Source organism: Pelophylax lessonae, assembly GCF_965119305.1.
Source record: "Pelophylax lessonae genome assembly, chromosome: 8".
In the NCBI taxonomy this organism is placed as follows: domain Eukaryota; kingdom Metazoa; phylum Chordata; class Amphibia; order Anura; family Ranidae; genus Pelophylax; species Pelophylax lessonae.
Window position 1 is genome coordinate 13176293 of NC_138775.1, and position 26834 is coordinate 13203126.

General features: G+C 51.8%; 1 protein-coding gene across 1 annotated transcript in view; it reads right to left on the minus strand.

Annotated features, from left to right (window-relative positions):
- TRAIP (TRAF interacting protein) overlaps positions 1-26272 on the minus strand; it is a 36476-nt gene extending 10204 nt beyond the window's left edge. The window contains exons 1-12 of the mRNA XM_082264832.1: positions 26124-26272; positions 23172-23229; positions 19846-19929; positions 14181-14220; positions 13012-13139; positions 12834-12928; positions 11318-11431; positions 8519-8606; positions 5622-5711; positions 4238-4326; positions 2051-2206; positions 1893-1947 (exon numbers count right to left, since the gene is read on the minus strand). Of these exons, the coding sequence (XP_082120958.1) occupies positions 1893-1947; positions 2051-2206; positions 4238-4326; positions 5622-5711; positions 8519-8606; positions 11318-11431; positions 12834-12928; positions 13012-13139; positions 14181-14220; positions 19846-19929; positions 23172-23229; positions 26124-26221 (1095 nt within the window). The 5' untranslated portion in view covers positions 26222-26272. The remainder of the gene's footprint in view (positions 1-1892; positions 1948-2050; positions 2207-4237; positions 4327-5621; positions 5712-8518; positions 8607-11317; positions 11432-12833; positions 12929-13011; positions 13140-14180; positions 14221-19845; positions 19930-23171; positions 23230-26123) is intronic.
- Positions 26273-26834: the final 562 nt, after the last annotated feature.

The following is a 26834-nucleotide window of genomic DNA, read 5'->3' on the forward strand; positions in this document are numbered from 1 at the left end:
CATCACCTTCACCCTCAGAATCAGAGGACAGAGCAACTCTGGGCCGTTTAGTAGATTGAGCAGCCACCAGCATTTGCACCTGTGCAGCAAGGCCAGCCACAATAGTGGCTAAATCCCCCCCTGGGGGGGAAACAGCGGTCCCCTGGCTTTCCACCAATACTGTGGGAAACTTGCCCTCCTGAGAATCCATTGCCCCTGTATGCCAGACAACCAAGGGTTAACTGCCCCCTTACAGCAAGCGCGGCAAGCGCAGCCCACCGCACCACACTCAGGCACAATGAGACCCCCACAGGGAATATACAGACTGAATACAGGCAATGGAACACAGGAATAGAAGGATAAAACCTGAGGAGACTCCGCTGCTGCTGCTGCCTCGATCGGTGCTTCCAGGAGAGAGGAAGTGATGCTGCCAGGGCGCTCTATGTAAGCCTATGGAGGCTACAAGAAAATGGCCGCCGTGCATGTAAACCATGCGGCCGGAGCGGGCGCCGGTAAAATGGCGTCGTTTGGCGCCGAAATCGCCGCTCCACAGTGCATAAAATCACACACAATATTATCCCATTATATGGATACATGTTAGATCGCCGCAGCGATCGCTGTATATGCCCCAACATGCCATTAAAAACATGCCCCACAGCACACAGCTCCTCACACTGCCCAGCCTGACATACTCAGTGTCATACAGCTCCCCCCCCCCCCTTGCAGCCCACAGCATGCAGCCGAGAGATAGGGAGACAAGCAGTGTGATTAAAGGCAGGTTACACAGTCCCAGACTGACACCCCCCCAGACAGACAGGTCCCCACATAAATACACTTACCTCACATGGCGTGGGGAACCCGCACAGGCGAACAAGCCGCTGCACATGAGGCAGGGAGAGTCGCAATTCAAGACGCACACAATGGCGGTTCAGAAACCGCACAGCGTCCGGTGAGGTAGCCACCTCACCAATCATCCCTGCACCGAACAGGGATGGGTCGTTCACTGTGCCAGGAGCGTTACCTGGCTGAACGCTCGATGGCAGACTGGGAAGCCACTGACCCACGACCTGCGACCAGGGGGATCAGCCCGAGACCCAGTCCGCATGATCCTCTTCGTCCGAAGAACTAACTAATGCTGACAAAAATAACAGCTAAGTAAAGGTAGAGAGAAAACTCAAACAAAATATCAAAAAGAAGAAAGTCTGGGACAAAAAGTCCCAGCACAGAGAGAGCCAGCCACTCCTGACAAGCTAGACATTAAAACTGAGATATGGTTGCAGGAAGTAGGAGGGTATTGACTGAGGGGACCACCCCTTGAGGGTGGGATATGTTAAAGCTTTATTGTTAACATATTCTGTTGCCTAGCTACTCCTTCGGAGCAAAGTCTAATACCCCCATATGTGACGAATATGAAGAGGCGGCGACTGTCGGAGGACGTAAGAGAAAGTGTTTTTTCTTTTTCTTTTTTTACTTTAATGCATTAATGTAAAAAAAATAAAATAAAACCTGTGCCACAGGATTTTCCCAAGCCCCCCTTCCCCCCCACCATCATTATACTTACCTGAGCTGACCTCGATCCAGCGCTGTGCATGAGAGCAGCGGCTCTCAAACTGCTCACAGGGAAGACTGCTAGAAATTGGCTCCTGCTACTGTCAATCAAATCCTGTGACGAGGGAGAGGGGGTGGGGCCGTCTATAGACAAAGACAGGGCAGATTGAAATTGAAGCCACCTTCTGGGGGGGGGGGGGCACACGCCGAAGAAGAGCCTGGAGTGCCAGTAGAGGACCCCAGAAGAGGAGGCTCTAAGCCACTGCACAGATCAGGTAAGTACAACATGTTTATTATTTAATAAAAAATAAATCAAGGTTACAATCACTTTAAGCCTAAAATGTTTATCCAATCAGGCCACACACCTTTAAGGCTTTAGACTCCTGCAAGGTATTCTTTGCGTGACGCTTCACAGGGGAACTGTGTAAAGACAAAAAAAAAAAAAAAAAGAAGAAAGAAAAAATATATAAAAAAAACCCGAACTAAACCCAAAAACACACTACACAAAGCTTCATTTACTTACTTTCCCTGATCCAGCTTCAACTTCTTAAAGGGAGCAATTACTGGTTTGGATGGGTTTGGTTCCGGGGTTTGGATATCAAAGGTGAGGTCGAGGTTTATATCTTCACCTAACGTTGGTGGGCGGAGTTTTGGCCTTTCTAGTCCAATGGGAGCAGGGCTAAAAGATAAGAAACCTGATTAGTTACACAGTGAGAGAATAGGAAGGATGCCCCCACTTCCTATAGAGTCCAGGCCACACGGAGTACAAGAATATCTATTTTATTTATACACTCATCAGGGGGTACCCATCATTCCCGACTTTGGGCAGGAAACTCCAGGAGGTGGACATTTACCTCAAAAACACCAAAGAAACCAAACATCACCGGAGAGGGTGAAACCAATGCAGATGTGCTTTACGATAAATCATACATTGGCTGTCAGTAGGTCCCCACCCCCCAGTAATGCTTTGCTTCCATTGGTGGTCAGCAGGGAGACCCAGTAACATCAATGATGGTCCCATAATAGTGCCTCCATAATACATCTCATTATAGTGCTGCTCATCATAGTAGAAGTTCCCCCAGTGCCATCATTACAATCAACCCCCCCACCCTTCACCATGCCACCAATATATCCACCAGTGTCACCAATATAGCCACCAGTGTCACCAATATAGCCACCAGTGTCACCAATATAGCCACCAGTATAGCCACCAGTGTCACCACTCTGCCACCAATATATCCACCAGTGTCACCACTCTGCCACCAATATATCCACCAGTGTCACCACTCTGCCACCAATATATCCACCAGTGTCACCAATATAGCCACCAGTGTCACCACTCTGCCACCAATATAGCCACCAGTGTCACCACTCTGCCACCAATATATCCACCAGTGTCACCACTCTGTCACCAATATAGCCACCAGTGTCACCACTCTGTCACCAATATATCCACCAGTGTCACCAATATATCCACCAGTGTCACCAATATATCCACCAGTGTCACCAATATATCCACCAGTGTCACCAATATATCCACCAGTGTCACCAATATATCCACCAGTGTCACCAATATATCCACCAGTGTCACCAATATATCCACCAGTGTCACCACTCTGCCACCAATATATCCACCAGTGTCACCAATATATCCACCAGTGTCACCACTCTGCCACCAATATATCCACCAGTGTCACCACTCTGCCACCAATATATCCACCAGTGTCACCACTCTGCCACCAATATATCCACCAGTGTCACCACTCTGCCACCAATATAGCCACCAGTGTCACCACTCTGCCACCAATATATCCACCAGTGTCACCACTCTGCCACCAATATATCCACCAGTGTCACCACTCTGCCACCAATATATCCACCAGTGTCACCACTCTGCCACCAATATATCCACCAGTGTCACCACTCTGCCACCAATATAGCCACCAGTGTCACCACTCTGCCACCAATATAGCCACCAGTGTCACCACTCTGCCACCAATATATCCACCAGTGTCACCACTATGTCACCCCTCAGAAGTGCTTGCTTTCTTCTCCACCTCAACATGCAGAGAAGCAGCAGCACATTAGATCCTCTGGCATGCCGGTCACCATTGATCAAGCTCTGGCATCCATCCCATCACATGTAGGCACCTGGGAAAGATGCAAGAAGAGGATTGCAGGGACCAGTGCATCAGAATAGCTTCTTTAAACTCTGCAATGCTGATCTGATTTGAGGCCAGAGAGGCAGCGGGCAGGTATAGGCGCTGGCAGCACGGTAGAAGCAGGTCCATGATCTACCCCCCCTTCACCATGCCACCAATATATCCCACCAGTGTCACCACTCTGCTCCCCCCTTCCCCCTCAGAAGTGCTTGCTTTCTTCTCTACCTCAACATACAGAGCACTACCGAGAAGCAGCAGCAGCACATTAGATCCTCTGGCATGTCCAGTCACCATTGATCAAGCTCTGGCATCCATCCAATCACATACAGGCACCTGGGAAAAGATGCAAGAAGAGGATTGCAGGGCCCAGAGCATCAGAATAGCTTCTTTGAGCTCTGCAATGCTGATCTGATTTGAGGACAGAGGCTGTGGGCAGGTATAGGAGCTGGCAGCACGGTAAAAGCAGGTCCATGATCTAACCCCCCTCCCCCCCACCTCACTGTATTTACATTACAGTATAGGCAAAAAGCTCCTTATTGGCAACAAACCTCTCAAATATCAGACGGCTCAGGGCTTCGTTGGTCGCCGTCGGGGTGCTCAGCGTCTTTTGCAAGAACTCGACCCGTTTTTTCAGACTCTGAGCAAGAAGAAAGAAACATTAACTTACAATGTCGTACAGAAATAAGGCAAGGCTGGTCATCAAGTCTGCATGATGGACTGAATGTCTGTACTGGGCCCCAAGTTGTGGTGAAGATTCTTGAAGCCTTCAGTTTGTTTCCTACATTTGTCTGTATACCCTTAAAGCGGTAGTAAAGCATAGCAAACATAATAAAAATTTAAAAAAATTTGGCACAGCTTACTAGCACATTATGGCAGACTTACCTGAAAACAAAGCCCTCCAGCGGCGCGCTGTCACCACTGTAGGTGCTTCCATCTTCACCTGGTCTTCCAGATTCGCAGCAGATAGCTGCCATAACCCCGGTATTTTTTAAACAGCGGATGGTCGGCTTTCAGATAAGGGTGGTACCAGCAGCAGATTCGCCGCAGGATCACCCTTATGGTGCCCCCCCCCCCCCTCCAGGCCGTTTTCCCCACTTACCGGACCCGGCAGCAGGGAAAGCGATCCGGTCCCGGATCCTCTTAGACAGGAAGTCGAGTGAGGGCAACATGCAGGACCGGAGCGACGTCAAACATCGTTGCCTAGCAACCGGTATAAAGGGCCAATTTTTTTTCAGCAAGATTTTTTTTTTTTCCTTCTTTTTTATGTAGTTGTGAGGTCTGAGGTCTTTTTGACCCCAGATCTCACACTAAAGAGGACCGGTCATGCCTATTTCTATTACAAGGGATGTTTACATTCCTTGTAATAGGAATAAAAATGATCAAAAATTTTTTTTTTCTTTTAAACACTGTAAAAATGAGAAAATAAAATAGGAAAAAAAAATTAAAAGCGCCCTGTCCCCATTAGCTCGCACGCAGAAGCGAACACATACGCAAGTCCCACCCACATATGTAAACTGTGTTCAAACCACACGTGAGGCATCGCCGCAATCGTTAAGAGCGAGAGCAATAATTTGAGCCCTACACCTCTTCTGTAGAAAATTTTTAAAGTGTCACCTATGGGGATTTTTTAAGTACCAATGTTTGTCGCCATTCCGCGAGCAATTTTGAAGCATGAAATGTTAGGTATCCATTTACTCGGCGTAACACGGCGGAAGACCGCAGCGCAAATACTGTGTGATAAAAATATTGCAACGATCTCCCCTTTATTCTCTAGGGTCTCTGCTTATATATAATTTATATTTATTTGGGGGTTCTAGGTAGTTTTCTAGCAAAAAAAAAAAAAAAGATTTTAGCTTGTAAACACCACGTGTCAAAAATAGGCCCGGTCTTAAAGTGGTAAAGCACACACATGGGAGAACAGCTTTGCCTTACCATAATTTCCTTATCTGCATTTTGCAGCTCCTTCTGGGAGGCGCTGAGCTCAGTCTTTATCTTCTCCAGTTCCATCTCTGCTTTCTGAGCCTGAGAAGGAGAGAAAAACATGCTCAGAGATCACACAATCCTAAAACAAAGTGAGGAAGAAGAACTGAAGATCCTACCGGGCATTACCAAGTTCTTGGTCTAGTTTCCTTAACTGCTTAAGGACCGCCCCGCGTACATATACTGCGGCAGGGCGGCCCTTTAGCGCGAAATCATGTACCTGTACGCAATTTTTTTCTTCCAGGTCTGGGGCTCGAAAGAGTGCCGCTGCCGACCCGCTTCCGCTGTGATTGGAAACAGCGGGAGCCAATCAGCAGGTCCGGCGGACATCGGTTCCCGAGGAAAACAGACCGGCGTATGTAAACAAGGCAGATCACTGTTCTGGGACATAAGAGAGAGACTGTGTTTCTGATAAGAAGTAACAGGGATTTCTGTCTTTTACAGTACGAGCAATCCCCCCCCACCCTATAGTTAGAAAGCACCCCCTAGGGACACATTTAACCCTGTGATTGCCCCTGATGTTAATCCCTTCCCAGCCAGTGTCATTAGTACAGTGACTGTGCATATTTTTAGCACTGATTACTGTATTGGTGTCACTGGTCCACAAAAGTGTGTCAAAAGTGTCATTTAGTGTCCAATTTGTCCGCTGCAATGTCGCTGATCACCTCCATGACTAGCAAAAAAAAAAAAAAATCCATAAAAATATCCCATAGTTTGTAGACACTATAAAACTTGCACAAACCAATCAATTTACACTTAATGGAATTGTTTTTCTTTTAACCAAAAACATTTGGCAGAATACATATTGGCCTAAATTGATGAAGAAATTGGATTTACATCTTTTTTATATTAGATGTGTTTTATAGCAGAAAGTAATTATATATATTATACCGTATATACTCAAGTATAAGACGACCCGAATATAAGCCGAGGCACCTAAATTTACCACAAAAAAACTGGGAAAAAATGATTGACTCAAGTATAAGCCTAGGGTGGGAAATGCAGCAGCTACTGGACCACGAGACCCAAAACAGGGGCTGCGGGGCATGGTACAGCAGAATGCGGGGCATGGTACAGCAGAATGCGGGGCATGGTACAGCAGAATGCGGGGCATGGTACAGCAGAATGCGGGGCATGGTACAGCAGAATGCGGGGCATGGTACAGCAGAATGCGGGGCATGGTACAGCAGAATGCGGGGCATGGTACAGCAGAATGCGGGGCATGGTACAGCAGAATGCAGGGCATGGTACAGCAGAATGCAGGGCATGGTCCAGCAGAATGCAGGGCATGGTCCAGCAGAATGCAGGGCATGGTCCAGCAGAATGCAGGGCATGGTCCAGCAGAATGCAGGGCCGCGGGGCATGGTCCAGGAGAATGCAGGGCCGCGGGGCATGGTCCAGGAGAATGCAGGGCCGCGGGGCATGGTCCAGGAGAATGCAGGGCCGCGGGGCATGGTCCAGGAGAATGCAGGGCCGCGGGGCATGGTCCAGGAGAATGCAGGGCCGCGGGGCATGGTCCAGGAGAATGCAGGGCCGCGGGGCATGGTCCAGGAGAATGCAGGGCCGCGGGGCATGGTCCAGGAGAATGCAGGGCCGCGGGGCATGGTCCAGGAGAATGCAGGGCCGCGGGGCATGGTCCAGGAGAATGCAGGGCCGCGGGGCATGGTCCAGGAGAATGCAGGGCCGCGGGGCATGGTCCAGGAGAATGCAGGGCCGCGGGGCATGGTCCAGGAGAATGCAGGGCCGCGGGGCATGGTCCAGGAGAATGCAGGGCCGCGGGGCATGGTCCAGGAGAATGCAGGGCCGCGGGGCATGGTCCAGGAGAATGCAGGGCCGCGGGGCATGGTCCAGGAGAATGCAGGGCCGCGGGGCATGGTACAGGAGAATGCAGGGCCGCGGGGCATGGTCCAGGAGAATGCAGGGCCGCGGGGCATGGTCCAGGAGAATGCAGGGCCGCGGGGCATGGTACAGGAGAATGCAGGGCCGCGGGGCATGGTACAGGAGAATGCAGGGCCGCGGGGCATGGTACAGGAGAATGCAGGGCCGCGGGGCATGGTACAGGAGAATGCAGGGCCGCGGGGCATGGTACAGGAGAATGCGGGGCCGTGGGCATGGTACAGGAGAATGCGGGGCCGCGGGCATGGTACAGGAGAATGCGGGGCCGCGGGCATGGTACAGGAGAATGCAGGGCTGCATCTCTTGTAGTATGCCCGCAGCCCTGCATGATGGCAGGTAGTGCGGCTGTGGAGGAGTCTCACCACTTGCCTGTTCCTGAGGCACGTTAGATTAAAAAATGGCCCCGCCCGGCGCCAACGCGTCACCGCGCATGCGCCGCCACTCGGGAAAGCTCGTATACGTTCAGCTATTCCCCGGAATAGCCGAACGTGTACGGCCTTTCCCGAGCGGTGACATGTTGGCGCCATTTTTAAATCTAAAGCGCTTCAGGAGCACTTCGGGCCGGCCGGGAATATTTTTTTTTTTTAGGACTCAAGTATAAGCCGAGGGGGACATTTTCAGCACACAAAAAATGTGCTGAAAAACTCGGCTTATACGGTATATATATATATATTTATTTATTTTTTTCAAAAATTGTTGGTCCTTTTTTGTTTAAAGCGCAAAAAATAAAAACCACAGGTGATCAAATACCACCAAAAGAAAGAGCTTTTTGTGCGAAAAAAAAAAAAAAAAAAAAGGACATTGCAGTGCAGTGCCGTATCACCAAAAATGGCCTGGTCCTTAACGGGGGGGGGGGCCTTCCAAAAGTGAATTTTTTTTTTTTTTAACCACTTTCGGACCACCCACTGTGTATTTACATCAATACTTTGGAGATTAAGTGGTTAAAGACGAACCTTGTGGTTTGCAGCAAACAATTCCTTCTTCAGCTTCTCCGTCATATCGGCTGATACTTTCCGAGCTTCTTTCAGGTTTTCATACTCCCTGGAAGGACAGGTGGGGGGGGAGCAAGAGGTTAATAGCGGAAATCCTCATTATATCCTTATCTGCTTTGCATCCTGCGCACCTTGTTTCCGCTCAGCAAAGTGCTTTAATATAAATTATTTACCTAAACGAGTCTCTGGTAACCCCGGTGACCCTACAAGTGCCAGACACAAGCGTTTTATCCGGGGTCAGCCAAGAGAAGACAATATAAACTGTTTATAAAGTGGAGCCCTCCCCTCCCCCGGCAGACACTGCATCCTGCTCACTCCATTACATTGATGGGACTGGCGGTGGAGAAGGAATATGAACATCCACATTATGTGGAGAATCGCAGACCGTGCAACATGTAGAAATACACACATCTGATCACTTTTATTGCTGTCACAAGCAATGTAAATATCCCTTGTGACAGTAATACACAGAGACAGGTACTCTTTGTGGAGGGATCGGGGGTCTAAAAAAGACACCAAAACCCTCCACTACACTTCAATGTATTCAAAATGCTGAAAACCGCATTTTTGAATACAGTCATTTTTTAAATTCTGCACCTTCAGCAGCCGAGTAACCCGGATGTGAAATCATGGACGCCTCCTCCGGGTTACGTCATCAGAGACCCGATCGAAGCAGCATCCGGCTTTGATCGGGACTCCAACCAGCCGGCAGGAGGCGCCGGTGTTCCGTGAAGAAACCCTACCTCGTGAAAATTCCCTACCCTCGTCACTTCCTGTTTACATACGTCATGGAACAGCTGAGCAGCTTACCACTGCGCATGCTCACGGCTCCGGAGGGTAGCACCTACGTCATGGAACAGCTGAGCAGCTTACCACTGCGCATGCTCACGGCTCCGGAGGGTAGCACCTACGTCATGGAACAGCTGAGCAGCTTACCACTGCGCATGCTCACGGCTCCGGAGGGTAGCACCTACGCCATGGAACAGCTGAGCAGCTTACCCGTGCGCATGTTCGAAGCTCCGGAGGGTAGGGAATTTTCACGGGTAGTGTTTTCGAACGTTACACCGAGATCTTCGTGATTTATATTTTCATACACCCGCCGCTTTTACATTTAGTAGCCAAGATCAGGGAAGTCACAGGGGTAGGAGCGGAGATGATTTAATGAACCCGTGGCAACAGATGCGGTGTAACGTTACAAAACACTACCCCGTGAAAATTCCCTACCCTCCGGAGCTCTGAGCATGCGCACAGGTAAGCTGCTCAGCTGTTCCATGACGTATGTAAACCGGAAGTGACGAGGGTAGGGAATTTTCACGAGGTAGGTTTTTTAACGTTACACACTGGCTGGTTGCTTGGATCTCCCGGTGGGACGGGAGACCCGGGGCAGAGCCGCGGACAGAGGCGTCCCATCCCACTCGCTGGGGTAACGGTCGAGCGGCTCCCGAGCTGCATCGGTCGTTACCGCCAGAAAGCCGACCACTGGCTGTAAAAAAATGGTACCGGGATGATGCCTCTAGCTGCAGGCCTCACCCCAGAACAGCCACTTATTACAGCCGATGTAGGGCTACGTCGATTTGCAGTAAGTGGTTAAACTGCAAACAAACTGCATGGTTCCATCATTGTCGGCGCAGTATTCTCTGCCTTTCTACTGAACAGAGACATTGACAACTGCGTTTGCCCAGCACAAGGATTCAGAACTGCACCCTCCCTCTGCTAATGCATACTGTAGAATGGGGTACCGCCCTGCGCCCATTCTTTGCCCCCTTTGCTCTGCTCTGGCTGCCTACGGTTGGCATTGAGGATGCACTGCACATGTGTAGCCAATCACTTGCTTTAACTCAGCTAGAAAGTAGTTGCACATGCACAGCGTGTTTTTCATGCCAGCTGAGGTTGGATGGGGTGGAAAGTGGGAGCACTGTATGATGGTAGCACAGACGTGAAGCCACGGCTCACTGGTTTCAAGGCACAGATCTATAGCATGCTGCGAGGAGGAGGAGCCGCCTCACTACTGTGCCAGGGGCAGCTGCCCCTCTTGCCCAAGCCTTGTCCGGCCCCTGGTTAAATCCATTGTGAATGACCTCCCAATGCCTGGGAGCAGCTTTCTGACTATTGTGATTGATGAAAGCAATATTAATGCACATAATGGGTTAAGGTAGACCATGCAGTAAATGTCAGGGTCTGCTGAAATTGCACCCCCATCTTCTTCCCCTGGAGACCAGGGCATGCAGACCGCCCTAGGTCACACCCATATAGGATGCCGAGCCCCCATGATTGAAGGTACTGTAATCCAATAAATTAAAGAGGCTTGAGAAGAAAGCACTAGATGACAATGGAGGTCCTCCAGCCAGGAAATGAGGCGGGGCTCTGTCTGATTTTCTACAGCTTCTAATGCACATGGTGAGAAGCTGACAGTGTGCAGTGAAATCAGAGTAAGCCATTTCAGTCCAGGAGAGGAGCCGGTACTACTGTGCAAGACTGAGTTGAGGGGGAGGCCGGAGATCAGATTTAACCATTTAACTACCTTTGTATCAATTGAACCTCCCTCTAACGAGCAGGGCCCTCTGATTCCAAATTGTATTGTAACTGTAATGTACGTCTTCATTATGTAAAGCGCTGTGCAAACTGTTGGCGCTATATAAATCATATAAAACAATAATTCACTGATTTACATGCAACAGAAAGACCCCCCCCTCTCCCCCGTCAAGCAAGAAAGGTAAGGACATGGGAGTCCCTCTCTGAATAGTAATAGGTGCAGCTTACTTCTTCAGTGACACACAGTATATGGCCAACTGCTCCACCGCAGACTGTCCGGATCCCATATCTCTGACCATTTCCTCCACCTCATGCCGCCGGGATTGCAGCAGAGTCTCAATACTGAAAAACAGGAAGGAAAAGTTACAGCTCTGATAACCAACCGTCATCCCCGATCCCCTGCCACTCCACCCAACCAACCAACGTCATCCCCGATCCCCTGCCACTCCACCCAACCAACCAACGTCATCCCCGATCCCCTGCCACTCCACCCAACCAACCAACGTCATCCCCGATCCTCTGCCACGCCACCCAACCAACCAACCGTCCTCCCCTGCCACTCCACCCAACCAACCGTCGTCATCCCCGATTCCCCTTCCACTCCACCCAACCAACGTCATCCCAGATCCCATGCCACTCCACCCAACCAACCAACCGTCATCCCCGATCCTCTGCCACTCCACCCAACCAACGTCATCCCCGATTCCCCTTCCACTCCACCCAACCAACCGTCATCCCCGATCCTCTGCCACTCCACCCAACCAACGTCATCCCCGATCCCCTGCCACTCCACCAAACCAACGTCATCCCCGATCCCCTGCCACTCCAACCAACCAACCAACCGTCATTCCCGATCCCCTGCCACTCCACCCAACCAACCGTCATTCCCGATCCCCTGCCACTCCACCCAACCAACCGTCATTCCCGATCCCCTGCCACTCCACCCAACCAACCGTCATCCCCGATCCTCTGCCACTCCACCCAACCAACGTCATCCCCGATCCCCTGCCACTCCACCAAACCAACGTCATCCCCGATCCCCTGCCACTCCACCCAACCAACCGTCATCCCCGATCCCCTGCCACTCCACCCAACCAACCGTCATCCCCGATCCCCTGCCACTCCACCCAACCAACCGTCATTTCCGATCCCCTGCCACTCCACCCAACCAACCAACCGTCATTTCCGATCCCCTGCCACTCCACCCAACCAACCGTCATTCCAGATCCCCTGCCACTCCACCCAACCAACCAACCGTCATTCCAGATCCCCTGCCACTCCACCCAACCAACCAACCGTCCTCCCCTGCCACTTCACCCACCCAACCAACCGTCCTCCCCTGCCACTCCACCCAACCAACCGTCCTCCCCTGCCACTCCACCCAACCAACCGTCCTCCCCTGCCACTCCACCCAACCGTCATCTCCGATCCCCTGCCACGCCACCCAACCAATGTCATCCCCGCTCCCCTGCCACTTAATTTAACCAAAAATTATTCTCAATCCCCTGCTGCTCCATCTAACATATATCATCCTGGATCACCCACTATTCTACTAAACAACCATTATAATCCGGATTACCTGGCACTCCACCTAACCAATTGAAGCCATCTCTAATCACCTGCTAATCCACCTAACCAACCAATATCATCCCTGATAACCTTCCGCTCCACCTAACCAATATCAACCCTGATCACCCCTTTCTCTCCACCCTAAAAATATTCCCCTCAAATCACTTCAACTAACCTTTCTAGAGAGCGCAGCTTATTGCGCAGTTTGCGGGCCTCCTCCTTTGCAGCTTTGGCCTCTGCTTGCTGCACATCAAAGAATTTCATTTGTTTCTAAGACAGAAAAGAACAAAGAAATGAGAACATCATACAGAAGGTGATAAAGATGGCTGCAAGCTCTACAACATCCTCCGTACCTTCAGTGATGTGCAAAGCATCTCATAGTCTCCAATCTTCCTCTCCAGGCATTCTATGGTGCCGTTCCTCTCCTCCAGAACCTGCCGCAGGGAGTCCACCAATTCCTGACATTCCCGCTTCTCCCTCTCTGATGGGCAATTAAATTAGGTTAAAAAAAAAAAAAAACATAGGTGGTCTCTCTGCCCCTCCCACAACAGCGTGATTTCCATGCAGTAGTTTTGTCTCTGCCACTCCACAACGGTGAGATTTATATGTAGTTTGCATCTCTGCCCCTCCCACAACAGTGCAATTTCCCTTCAGTAGTTTGTGTGTCTGCCCCTCCCACAATAGTGAGATTTCCCTTCAGTAGTTTGTGTGTCTGCCCCTCCCACAATAGTGAGATTTCCCTGCAGTAGTTTGTGTGTCTGCCCCTCCCACAATGGAGGGATTTCCCTGCAGTAGTTTGTGTCTCTGCCCCTCCCACAATGCTGGGATTTCTCTGCAGTAGTTTGTGTCTCTGCCCCTCCCACAATGGTGGGATTTCCCTGCATTAGTCTGCGTCTCTGTCCCTCCCACAACAGGGAGATTTCCCTGCAGTAGTCTGCGTCTCTGCCCCTCCCACAACAGGGAGATTTCCCTGCAGTTTTGTGTCTTTGCCCCTCCCACAATGGTGAGATTTCTCTGCAGTAGTTTGCATGTCTGCCCCTCCCACAACACTGGGATTTCCCTGCAGGAGTCTGCGTCTCTGCCCCTACCACAATGGTGAGATTTCCCTGCAGTAGTTTGTGTCTCTGCACCTCCCACATTGATCAAATTACCCTGCAATAGTTTGCAGAAAAGGGTGGCTACATCCCTACATACATACTTTAACAGGAAGTTGGATCACAGGAAAAAAAAAAAAAACAGAGGATGAGAGCATCAGAAGGGACTTTTTTGGGTTAAGAATACATAAAAGAAAAATCTTGAAAACCACATCACCTTTTTTAAGTCCACATAACTGTATCTCTAAACAAAGATCCTTATACCAGTGTGTTAACTTTGTAAACTTTGTAAATCTAGCCTAGATGACCTAAATCTAAAATTTTGGCAAACCCATTAAGGGATGGCGACAATCATTTTGTTCTGCAACGTTCGCGATAGTAAAGCTGAACGTCAGTTTTGGGTGGAGTTAGCAGTTTGATGCACCTACCTTTGATGTGAAGGCTGGCTTTTATTCGATCAACTTCATTCTGCAATAAAATACCAAAATTTAGAGGAATAGTACGTAAAAATTTCAAAAGACAGCTAGTTATTTTCAGCTTCCCACACAAGAAAAATAACCGTACTCTGATTGATCCGTACTCATCCCCGATCCCCTGCCACTCCACCCAACCAACGTCATCCCCGATCCCCTGCCACTCCACCCAACCAACCAACGTCATCCCCGATCCCCTGCCACTCCACCCAACCAACATCATCCCCGATCCCCTGCCACTCCACCCAACCAACGTCATCCCCGATCCCCTGCCACTCCACCCAACCAACGTCATCCCCGATCCCCTGCCACTCCACCCAACCAACGTCATCCCCGATCCCCTGCCACTCCACCCAACCAACCAACGTCATCCCCGATCCCCTGCCACTCCCCCCAACCAACCAACGTCATCCCCGATCCCCTGCCACTCCCCCCAACCAACGTCATCCCCGATCCCCTGCCACTCCCCCCAACCAACGTCATCCCCGATCCCCTGCCACTCCCCCCAACCAACGTCATCCCCGATCCCCTGCCACTCCACCCAACCGTCATCCTCGATCCCCTGCCACTCCACCCAACCAACGTCATCCTCGATCCCCTGCCACTCCACCCAACCAACGTCATCCCCGATCCCCTGCCACTCCACCCAACCAACGTCATCCTCGATCCCCTGCCACTCCACCCAACCGTCATCCTCGATCCCCTGCCACTCCACCCAACCAACGTCATCCCCGATCCCCTGCCACTCCACCCAACCAACGTCATCCCCGAACCCCTGCCACTCCACCCAACCAACGTCATCCCCGATCCCCTGCCACTCCACCCAACCAACGTCATCCCCGATCCCCTGCCACTCCACCCAACCAACGTCATCCCCGATCCCCTGCCACTCCACCCAACCAACGTCATCCCCGATCCCCTGCCACTCCACCCAACCAACGTCATCCCCGATCCCCTGCCACTCCACCCAACCAACGTCATCCCCGATCCCCTGCCACTCCACCCAACCAACGTCATCCCCGATCCCCTGCCACTCCACCCAACCAACGTCATCCCCGATCCCCTGCCACTCCACCCAACCAACGTCATCCCCGATCCCCTGCCACTCCACCCAACCAACGTCATCCTCGATCCCCTGCCACTCCACCCAACCAACGTCATCCCCGATCCCCTGCCACTCCACCCAACCAACGTCATCCTCGATCCCCTGCCACTCCACCCAACCAACGTCATCCTCGATCCCCTGCCACTCCACCCAACCAACGTCATCCCCGATCCCCTGCCATTCCACCCAACTAACGTCATCCCCAATACCCTGCCACTCCCCCCAACCCAACCAACCCCGATCTCCTGCCACTCCCCCCAACCAACGTCATCCCCGATCCCCTGCCACTCCACCCAACCAACGTCATCCCCGATCCCCTGCCACTCCACCCAACCAACGTCATCCCCGATCCCCTGCCACTCCACCCAACCAACCAACGTCATCCCCGATCCCCTGCCACTCCACCCAACCAATGTCATCCCCGATCCCCTGCCACTCCACCCAACCAACGTCATCCCCGATCCCCTGCCACTCCACCCAACCAACGTCATCCTCAATCCCCTGCCACTCCACCCAACCAACGTCATCCCCGATCCCCTGCCACTCCACCCAACCAACATCATCCCCGATCCCCTGCCACTCCACCCAACCAACGTCATCCCCGATCCCCTGCCACTCCACCCAACCAACGTCATCCCCGATCCCCTGCCACTCCACCCAACCAACGTCATCCCCGATCCCCTGCCATTCCACCCAACTAACGTCATCCCCAATACCCTGCCACTCCACCCAACCCAACCAAACCCGATCCCCTGCCACTCCCCCCAACCAACGTCATCCCCGATCCCCTGCCACTCCACCCAACCAACGTCATCCTCGATCCCCTGCCACTCCACCCAACCAACCAACGTCATCCCCTGCCACTCCACCCAACCAACGTCATCCCCGATCCCCTGCCACTCCACCCAACCGTCATCCCCGATCCCCTGCCACTCCACCCAACCGTCATCCCCGATCCCCTGCCACTCCACCCAACCGTCATCCCCGATCCCCTGCCATTCCACCCAACCAACGTCATCCCCGATCCCCTGCCATTCCACCCAACTAACGTCATCCCCGATCCCCTGCCACTCCACCCAACCAACGTCATCCCCGATCCCCTGCCACTCCACCCAACCAACGTCATCCCCGATCCCCTGCCACTCCACCCAACCAACGTCATCCCCGATCCCCTGCCATTACACCCAACCAACGTCATCCCCGATCCCCTGCCATTACACCCAACCAACGTCATCCCCGCTCCCCAGCCACTCCACCCAACAAATATTATCCCCGATCCCCTGCCACTCCACCCAACCATTATCCCTGATCCCCTGCCACTCCACCCAACCAACGTCATTCCTGATCCCCTGCCAAAACTACTGCAGGGAAATCCCAGCATTGTGGGAGGGGCAGAGATGCAAAGAAACACAAGAAAAATAACCGTACTCTGATTGGCAGGTCCCGTGCAAAGATTTTTGTCGGCACAGTATTCTCTGCCTTTCTAGTGAACAGAGACATCAACAACTCAGTTAAATCCAGTACCAGGACAGGTTTGCCCAGCACAAGGATTCAGAACTGCACCCTCCCCCACTGCTAATGTATACAGAGTATTCTAGAATGTATCATATACAGGGAATTATAGAATATACAGTATCTCACAAAAGTAAGTACACCCCTCACATTTTTGCAAATATTTTATTCTATCTTTTCATGTGACAACACTGAAGAAATGACACTTTGCTACAATGTAAAGTAGTGAGTGTACAGCTTGTATAACAGTGTAAATTTGCTGTCCCCTCAAAATAACTCAACACACAGCCATTAATGTCAAAACCGCTGGCAACAAAAGTGAGTACACCCCTAAGTAAAACATTTTTAAAATTGAGCCCAATTAGCCATTTTCCCTCCCCGTTGTCATGTGACTCGTTAGTGTTACAAGGTCTCAGGTGTGAATGGGGAGCAGGTGTGTTAAATTTGGTGTTATCGCTCTCACTCTCTCATACTGATCACTGGAAGTTCAACATGGCACCTCATGGCAAAGAACCCTCTGAGGGTCTGAAAAAAATAATTGTTGCTCTACATAAAGATGGCCTAGGCTACAAGAAGATTGCCAAGACCCTGAAACTGAGCTGCAGCATGGTGGCCAAGACCATACAGCAGTTTAACAGGACAGGTTCCACTCAGAACAGGCCTCGCCATGGTCAACCAAAGAAGTTGAGTGCACGTGCTCAGCGTCATATCCAGAGGTTGTCTGAGAAATAGATGTATGAGTGCTGCCAGCATTGCTGCAGAGGTTGAGGGGGGGGGGGGGGGTTCAGCCTGTCAGTGCTCAGACCATACGCCACACACAACATCAAATTGGTCCGCATGGCTGTCATCCCAGAAGGAAGCCCCTTCTAAAGATGATGCACAAGAAAGCCTGCAAACAGTTTGCTAAAGACAAGCAGACTAAGGACATGGATTACAGGAACCGTCTCCTGTGCTCTGATGAGACCAAGATAAACTTATTTGGTTCAGATGGTGTTTGTGGCGGCAACCAGGTGAGGAGTACAAAGACAAGTGTGTCTTGCCTACAGTCAAGCATGATGGTGGGAGTGTCATGGTCTGGGGCTGCATGAGTGCTGCCGGCACTGGGGAGCTACAGTTCATTGAGGGAACCATGAATGCCAACATGTACTGTGACATACTGAAGCAGAGCATGATCCCCCTCCCTTCGGAGACTGGGCCGCAGGGCAGAATTCCAACATGATAACAACCCCAAACACACCTCCAATATGACCACTGCCTTGCTAAAGAAGCTGAGGGTAAAGGTGATGGACTGGCCAAGCATGTCTCCAGACCTAAACCCTATTGAGCATCTGTGGGGATCCTCAAACAGAAGGTGGAGGAGCGCAAGGTCTCTAACATCCACCAGCTCTGTGATGTCATCATGGAGGAGGGGAAGAGGACTCCAGTGGCAACCTGTGAAGCTCTGGTGAACTCCATGCCCAAGAGGGTTAAGGCAGTGCTGGAAAATAATGGTGGCCATTTTATTATTTTTTTTTTTTATTACTAATTAATAATACTTTTTTATTACTTAGGGGTGTACTCACTTTTGTTGCCAGCGGCTTAGACATTAATGGCTTTGGAGACGGCTTATGGTAGAGAAATGAACATTCAATTCACGAGCAACAGCTCTGGTGGACATTCCTGCAGTCAGCATGCCAATTGCACGCTCCCTCAAAACTTGTGACATCTGTGGCATTGTGCTGTGTGATAAAACTGCACATTTTAGGCTGGCCATACGTTATACATTTTTCTTACAATTTTTTGTACAATTTTCTTTAAATTTACCTTCAACTTATGTAGTACAAAGGCCGGCCCAATTGGATACAATTGAAAAGTGTTGTTTAGTTTTGACCTCACATTATGTGGTTTTTGGTTAGGCCCCTTTCACACATACGGTCCGTTCAGTTCATCAGTTCAGTCACGTCAAAATGTATCCGGTTTTCACCCATTGGTCATCCGGTCTTCACCCATTGGTCACCTGGTCTTCACCCATTGGTCATCCAGTCTTCACCCATTGGTCATCCGTTTTTTTGAAGGATGAAAAATAGAGCATTCATCCGTTCAAAAAAAACGGACATTGACTGAAGTGGATGAAAACGGATGTTAACTGATGATCATCCGTTTTTACATAGAGATACATTGATGTCCATTTTTCATCCGTCAACGGATGGATGAAAAACGGACAAATGGACAGCCTGTGTGAAAGGGCCCTAAAGCTAAAAGAAAATTGTACAAGAAAATTGAACCTGTATGGCCAGCCTTAGAGTGGCCTTTTATTGTGGGCAGCCTAAGGCACACCTGTGCAATAATCATGCTGTCTAATCAGCATCTTGATATGCCACACCTGTGAGGTGGATGGATTATCTCAGCAAAGGAGAAGTGCTCACTAACACAGATTTAGGGCTCTTTCACACGGGCGGTCCGATCAGATCCGCCTGTCAGTTTTTTTAGGCGGATCTGATCCTCCATGCAGCTCTATGGGGCAGCGGGTGTCAGCGGAGACACCTCCGCTGACACCCGCTGCCATCCGCATCCGATTCTGTGCTGAAATCTGGACGGATGGAAACCCTATTTTTCCATCCGTTCAGTAATCGGAGCGGAGTGGATCTGATGAGAGCGGACAAGCGGTCCGCTCTCATCCGATCCCCCATAGAGGGCAGCGGGTGCTGAGACACCTCCCTCTCCGCTCTGCAAGCGGAGACGGAGCTGTCATCCGCCCAGCTCAGCGGGGATCGCGGATCGATCCCCGCTGACTAACACGGATCCGCCTACGGAGGCGGACCGTGTGAAAGAGCCCTTAGAGAGATTTCTGAACAATATTAGAGAGAAATCGGCCTTTTGTGTACATAGAAAAAGTTTTAGATCTTTGGGTTCAGCTCACGAAAAATGGGGGCAAAAACAAAAGTGTTGCGTTTATAATTTTATTCAGTGTACATCATCCGCCCCGCCCCCGGAGTACATACAGCACCAGAAATCTACAATTACCTTCAGGGATTCGGCATCGAGTGTTGAGTCATCCTCCAGACCGACATCAAAGAAGAGTTTGTGGATGATCTGCCGGTTGCTCACCTAAAACGAGACACAACCCGGTTCATTTACTGAAGTGAAGGCAGTTCACCAAGCACAGTGAAATGTTAGTGAATAAGGTGACGCTGAGTCAATAGCCAATCAAATCCTGTTTTGGTATTTCCCTTGCATGCGACTGGGTCACCTCATTCACTAAACGTTTATCTTGCTAAGTGAACAGCATTTGTTCCGTTAATAAATTCAGCACAATATGAGGAGTGATGGGATGGGAGATTTCTCTGCAGAATCAGTTTATACGGTTCAGCAGCGTCAGATCACCTGTGACAGCACAGAAAGATCTGTGGATGACTCGGAGCCATAGTGTGATATGGAAAAAAAGCTCCCTCCCAAACCCTCTCCTTAATAGACACTGTTCAGATGAGAGTTACAAAGTTACATTGATCAGACAGGAGGTAGATACAAAGTAACATGGTTTATAAACATTGAACACAAGGGAAAGAGAGAGATACAAAGTAACATGGTTTATAAACATTGTTAAAGTGGCTGCAAGGCCTCTTGCTTGATACTCCTGTTTAAGCATCTACGTTTTCATCTGTTTTTTTTTTTTTTTATGTATTTGTGCGTATTTTTACGCATATGCGTGCATTTTTGCACAAATGCGCGGAAACTTATTCTCATGTTCTTTTGTGCATTATGTAAATGGCCACCACGCATGCGTCGCCGCCGCTCGGGAAAGGCCGTACACGTTCGTGTTGGCGCCGGGCGGGCCATTTTTAAATCTAACGCGCCTCGGGAACAGTTAAGCGAGACTCTTCCACAGCCGCACTACCTGCCATTATGCGGGGCTGCGGGCATACTAAAAGAGATGCATCTCTTGTAGTATGTCCGCAGCCCTGCATTCTCCTCTACAATGCTCGCAGCCCTGCATCTCCTGTAGTATGTCTGCAGCCCTGCATTCTCCTGCACCGTGCCCGCAGCCCTGAATTCTCCTGCACCGTGCCCGCAGCCCTGCACCATGCCCACAGCCCTGCATTCTCCTGCACCGTGCCCAAAGCCCTGCATTCTCCTGCACCGTGCCCAAAGCCCTGCATTCTCCTGCACCGTGCCCGCAGCCCTGCATTCTCCTGCACCGTGCCCGCAGCCCTGCATTCCCCTGCACCGTGGCCGCAGCCCTGCACCATGCCCGCAGCCGTGCATTCTCCTGCACCGTGCCCAAAGCCCTGCATTCTCCTGCACCGTGCCCGCAGCCCTGCATTCTCCTGCACCGTGCCCAAAGCCCTGCATCATGCCCAAAGCCCTGCATTCTCCTGCACCGTGCCCGCAGCCCTGCATTCTCCTGTACCGTGCCCAAAGCCCTGCATTCTCCTGCACCGTGCCCATAGCCCTGCATTCTCCTGCACCGTGCCCAAAGCCCTGCATCATGCCCAAAGCCCTGCATTCTCCTGCACCGTGCCCAAAGCCCTGCATCATGCCCAAAGCCCTGCATTCTCCTGCACCGTGCCCGCAGCCCTGCATTCTCCTGCACCGTGCCCAAAGCCCTGCATTCTCCTGCACCGTGCCCAAAGCCCTGCATTCTCCTGCACCGTGCCCAAAGCCCTGCATTCTCCTGCACCATGCCCGCAGCCCTGCATTCTCCTGCACCATGCCCGCAGCCCTGCATTCTCCTGCACCATGCCCGGCAGCCCTGCATTCTCCTGCACCGTGCCCGCAGCCCTGCATTCTCCTGCACCGTGCCCGCAGCCCTGCATTCTCCTGCACCGTGCCCGCAGCCCTGCATTCTCCTGCACCGTGCCCGCAGCCCTGCATTCTCCTGCACCGTGCCCGCAGCCCTGCATTCTCCTGTACCGTGCCCACAGCCCTGCATTCTCCTGCACCGTGCCGAAAGCCCTGCATTCTCCTGTACTGTACCCAAAGCCCTGCATTCTCCTGTACTGTACCCAAAGCCCTGCATTCTCCTGTACTGTACCCAAAGCCCTGCATTCTCCTGTACTGTACCCAAAGCCCTGCATTCTCCTGTACTGTACCCAAAGCCCTGCATTCTCCTGCACCGTGCCCACAGCCCTGCATTCTCCTGCACCGTGCCCAAAGCCCTGCATTCTCCTGCACCGTCCCGAAAGCCCTGCATTCGCCTCCACTGTGCCCAAAGCCCTGCATTCTCCCGTACCAGGCCTGCAGGCCCCTGTTTTGGGTCTCGTGGTGGTCTAGTTGGGTCCAGTAGCTGCTGCATTTCCCACCCTAAGGTTATACTCATGTCAATCATTTTTCCCATTTTTTTGGGGTAAAATTAGGGGCCTCGGCTTATATTCGGGTCGGCTTATTCTCGAGTATATACCCTTAAATAAAATAAATTTAGTAGATAGATTTTAAATTTTTTTATTTTTTTTTTTTAGGAGGAAAAAAAGGGAGGAGGAAAAAAGGATAAGATAAGCTGGAGACACCAAAAAATTCTTTAGTCTTGTAAAAAAAAAAAAAAAACATCAATGTTTTTCCATATTGTCATAATGTAACGTCAGATTTATTTTTATTTGTTTGTGAAGAAATGTAATAAAAATATTTCAAATACTGTACTTACCCGCTCTGTAAAATCATTTTGTACAAAGCAATCCCTATCCTCCTCTTATAGGGTCCCACGCAGGCGGTTCAGGCCCCTCCTCTTTATTGGGTGCCCCCAGGGAAAGCCGCTTTCCATGGGGGGGCACCTGTGCAGGCTTGCTCCTGCGTCCATTAACACAGACAGCGGAACTCGGCCCCGCCCCCTGCATCACAGCTTTTGATTGACAGCAGCGGGAGCCAATAGCTCTAATTTTTTAATTCAAAAAAGTGTTTTTTTTTTTTTTTTAACAAAAAAATTGCGTTTGGAAAACATCTGCGTAAATACAGTGTGATAAAAAATATTGCAACGATCTCCATTTTATTCTCTAAGGTCTCAGAAAAAAAATATATAACATTTGGGGGTTCTAAGTAGTTTTCTAGCAAAAAAAAAACAAAAACAAAAAACTGATTTTAGCTTGTAAACACCACATGCCAGAAGTAGGCGGGGTCTTGAAGAGGGCAGATTTAGGAAGTGCAGTGATCAGCTGACTCCTGGGGGGTCTCACACATGGAATGCGCAGTTCAGGGGCCCCCATCTGTCTGATCCTGGGGGCCCCAGGGGCTAAGAAAGAGAGCTTACAGGATCAGGATGTGAGGAGTGACAAGGGGGGGGACACTGGGCGGAGCTCCAACATGTAGGACCGCCCCAAAGACAGGAAGGAATAGGACAGTGACCCCCTCATTATAATTACCTGGATGCGGCACTGCGGACATGTCCGGCTGGGGGCGGAGCTGAACCATTGCTGGAGGCTGAGGATAAAGAAGAGAGGGGGAGGGGTCAGTACACAACACATTCACAGATCACCCAATCCCAGTGCTGTTCAGGGGGGGGGGGGGGGGACATCAACTTTGTCAGGTTTTCCTTCTGTCTGTGACCCCCCCACCATTACCAGTGCACCTATTCATGGTGGAGACACAAGAGAGGAGATGATCCACCCATTGGTATATACAGTGTATAAGGTGGGGGAGGGGTACTGGAGTTCATATAATGGAGGAGGATGGGTATAGTAGTACATATAATGGAGGAGGATGGGTATAGTAGTACATATAATGGTGGAGGATGGGTATAGTAGTACATATAATGGTGGAGGATGGGTATAGTAGTACATAATTAGCAGTGTTGGTGGGAGGCCCGCAGTAGAAGGGTATATATATATATATATAGCAATGTATATGTGGGTGGAGCAATACTAGTTTTGGTAATGATGGGGGAGGGGGTGACAGTATTGTATACTGGTGATGGTGGGGGGGGGGGGGTTATACTGGTGATGGTGGGGGGGGGGTTATACTGGTGATGGGGGGGGGGGGGGGTTATACTGGTGATGGTGGGGGGGGGGGGGGGTTATACTGGTGATGGTGGGGGGGGGGTTATACTGGTGATGGTGGGGGGGGGGGTTATACTGGTGATGGTGGGGGGGGGGGTTATACTGGTGATGGTGGGGGGGGGGTTATACTGGTGATGGTGGGGGGGGGGTTATACTGGTGATGGTGTGGGGGGGGGGGGGTTATACTGGTGATGGTGGGGGGGGTTATACTGGTGATGGTGGGGGGGGGGGGGTTATACTGGTGATGGTGGGGGGGGGGGTTATACTGGTGATGGTGGGGGGGGGGTTATACTGGTGATGGTGGGGGGGGGGTTATACTGGTGATGGTGGGGGGGGTTATACTGGTGATGGTGGGGGGGTTATACTGGTGATGGTGGGGGGGGTTATACTGGTGATGGTGGGGGGGGTTATACTGGTGATGGTGGGGGGGGGTTATACTGGTGATGGTGGGGGGGGGTTATACTGGTGATGGTGGGGGGGGGGGGGGGGGGTTATACTGGTGATGGTGGGGGGGTTATACTGGTGATGGTGGGGGGGGGTTATACTGGTGATGGTGGGGGGGGGGGGTTATACTGGTGATGGTGGGGGGGGGGGGGTTATACTGGTGATGGTGGGGGGGGGGGTTATACTGGTGATGGTGGGGGGGGGTTATACTGGTGATGGTGGGGGGGGGGGTTATACTGGTGATTGGGGGGAGGGGTTATACTGGTGATGGGGGGGAGGGGTTATACTGGTGATTGGGGGGGAGGGGTTATACTGGTGATTGGGGGGGGGGGGTTATACTGGTGATTGGGGGGGGGGGGTTATACTGGTGATGGGGGGGGTTATACTGGTGATGGGGGGGGGGGTTATACTGGTGATGGGGGGGGGTTATACTGGTGATGGGGGGGGGGTTATACTGGTGATGGGGGGGGGTTATACTGGTGATGGGGGGGGTTATACTGGTGATGGGGGGGGGGTTATACTGGTGATGGGGGGGGGGGTTATACTGGTGATGGGGGGGGGGTTATACTGGTGATGGGGGGGGGGGGGGTTATACTGGTGATGGGGGGGGGGGGGTTATACTGGTGATGGGGGGGGGGGGGTTATACTGGTGATGGGGGGGGGGGGGTTATACTGGTGATGGGGGGGGGGGGGTTATACTGGTGATGGGGGGGGGGGGTTATACTGGTGATGGGGGGGGGGGGGGGTTATACTGGTGATGGGGGGGGGTTTATACTGGTGATGGGGGGGGGGGGTTATACTGGTGATGGGGGGGGGGGGTTATACTGGTGATGGGGGGGGTTATACTGGTGATGGGGGGGGGTTATACTGGTGATGGGGGGGGGTTATACTGGTGATGGGGGGGGGGTTATACTGGTGATGGGGGGGGGGTTATACTGGTGATGGGGGGGGGTTATACTGGTGATGGGGGGGAGTTTATACTGGTGATGGGGGGGAGTTTATACCGGTGATGGGGGGGGGGGGGGGTTATACTGGTGATGGGGGGGGGGGTTATACTGGTGATGGGGGGGGTTATACTGGTGATGGGGGGGGTTATACTGGTGATGGGGGGGGGGGTTATACTGGTGATGGGGGGGGGGGTTATACTGGTGATGGGGGGGGGGGGTTATACTGGTGATGGTGGGGTTTATACTGGTGATGGGGGGGGGGGGTTATACTGGTGATGGGGGGGGGTTATACTGGTGATGGGGGGGGGGGTTATACTGGTGATGGGGGGGGGGGGTTATACTGGTGATGGGGGGGGGGGGTTATACTGGTGATGGGGGGGGGGGTTATACTGGTGATGGGGGGGGTTATACTGGTGATGGGGGGGGGGTTATACTGGTGATGGGGGGGGGGGGTTATACTGGTGATGGGGGGGGGGGTTATACTGGTGATGGGGGGGGGGGGTTATACTGGTGATGGGGGGGGGTTATACTGGTGATGGGGGGGGGTTATACTGCTGATGGGGGGGGGTTATACTGGTGATGGGGGGGGGGGGTTATACTGGTGATGGGGGGGGGGGTTATACTGGTGATGGGGGGGGGGGGTTATACTGGTGATGGGGGGGGGTTATACTGGTGATGGGGGGGGGTTATACTGGTGATGGGGGGGGGTTATACTGCTGATGGGGGGGGGTTATACTGCTGATGGGGGGGGGGTTATACTGCTGATGGGGGGGGGGGTATACTGGTGATGATTGGGTGGGGGAGGATATATACCAGTGTAGATGGGGGAGGGTATATACCAGTGTAGATGGAAGGTGGGGGAGGGTATATACCAGTGTAGATGGGGGAGGGTATATACCAGTGTAGATGGGTGGGGGAGGGTATATACCAGTGTAGATGGAAGGTGTGCCCGCAGTTGATGGCCGCCACATCCCTGTGATGGTCGAAGAAGTCGGAGCAGATCGTACACAGAGCCCGGATCGGCATCGCACCACCGATCAATTCGTGTTTCCCGCGATCCTCCCCAGACACAGCACGTAGCTGCGTGACTACGTCTCCTGGTTGGAAGCGTCTTCACTCATTGGCTGGAAGGGGTAGGCAGGAGATTGACGGGAGAATCCGCCTATAGGAAGCGAGGAGCTCCGCCCCCGACTGATCCTGGCTGAGTGGATGGGAGACAGACAGAGCTCATCGAGTACCGATCACCTCGGGCAGATATCAGGCGATGTGTACGATTCTATCAGAGCCCCCCCCCCCCTGCCCTCCTCACTTTCTGTCCCGGGGGTGACAACACTCACTGTACTGTGTGAATGGAGGGTCACCTGTGTAATAATCTGTGTCCTGGTGTAAAGGGATGGGGATGCCAACCCTAATGGAGGGGCATCATTGTCACCCCGGGACAGGACTACAGAATACCTCCCCCTCTCCTCCTTTACCCAATATAGGAGGGAGGTGTTCTGTAGTACACAGAGGATAGCTGGGAAAGTTGATAACACTGTATTATCCAGGGAAGTGTCAGCTCCATGGTCCAGGAAACGTCCCAGCAGTGTGGTGTGAGTGTCAGCTCTGTGGTCCAGGAAAGGTCCCAGCAGTGCGGTGT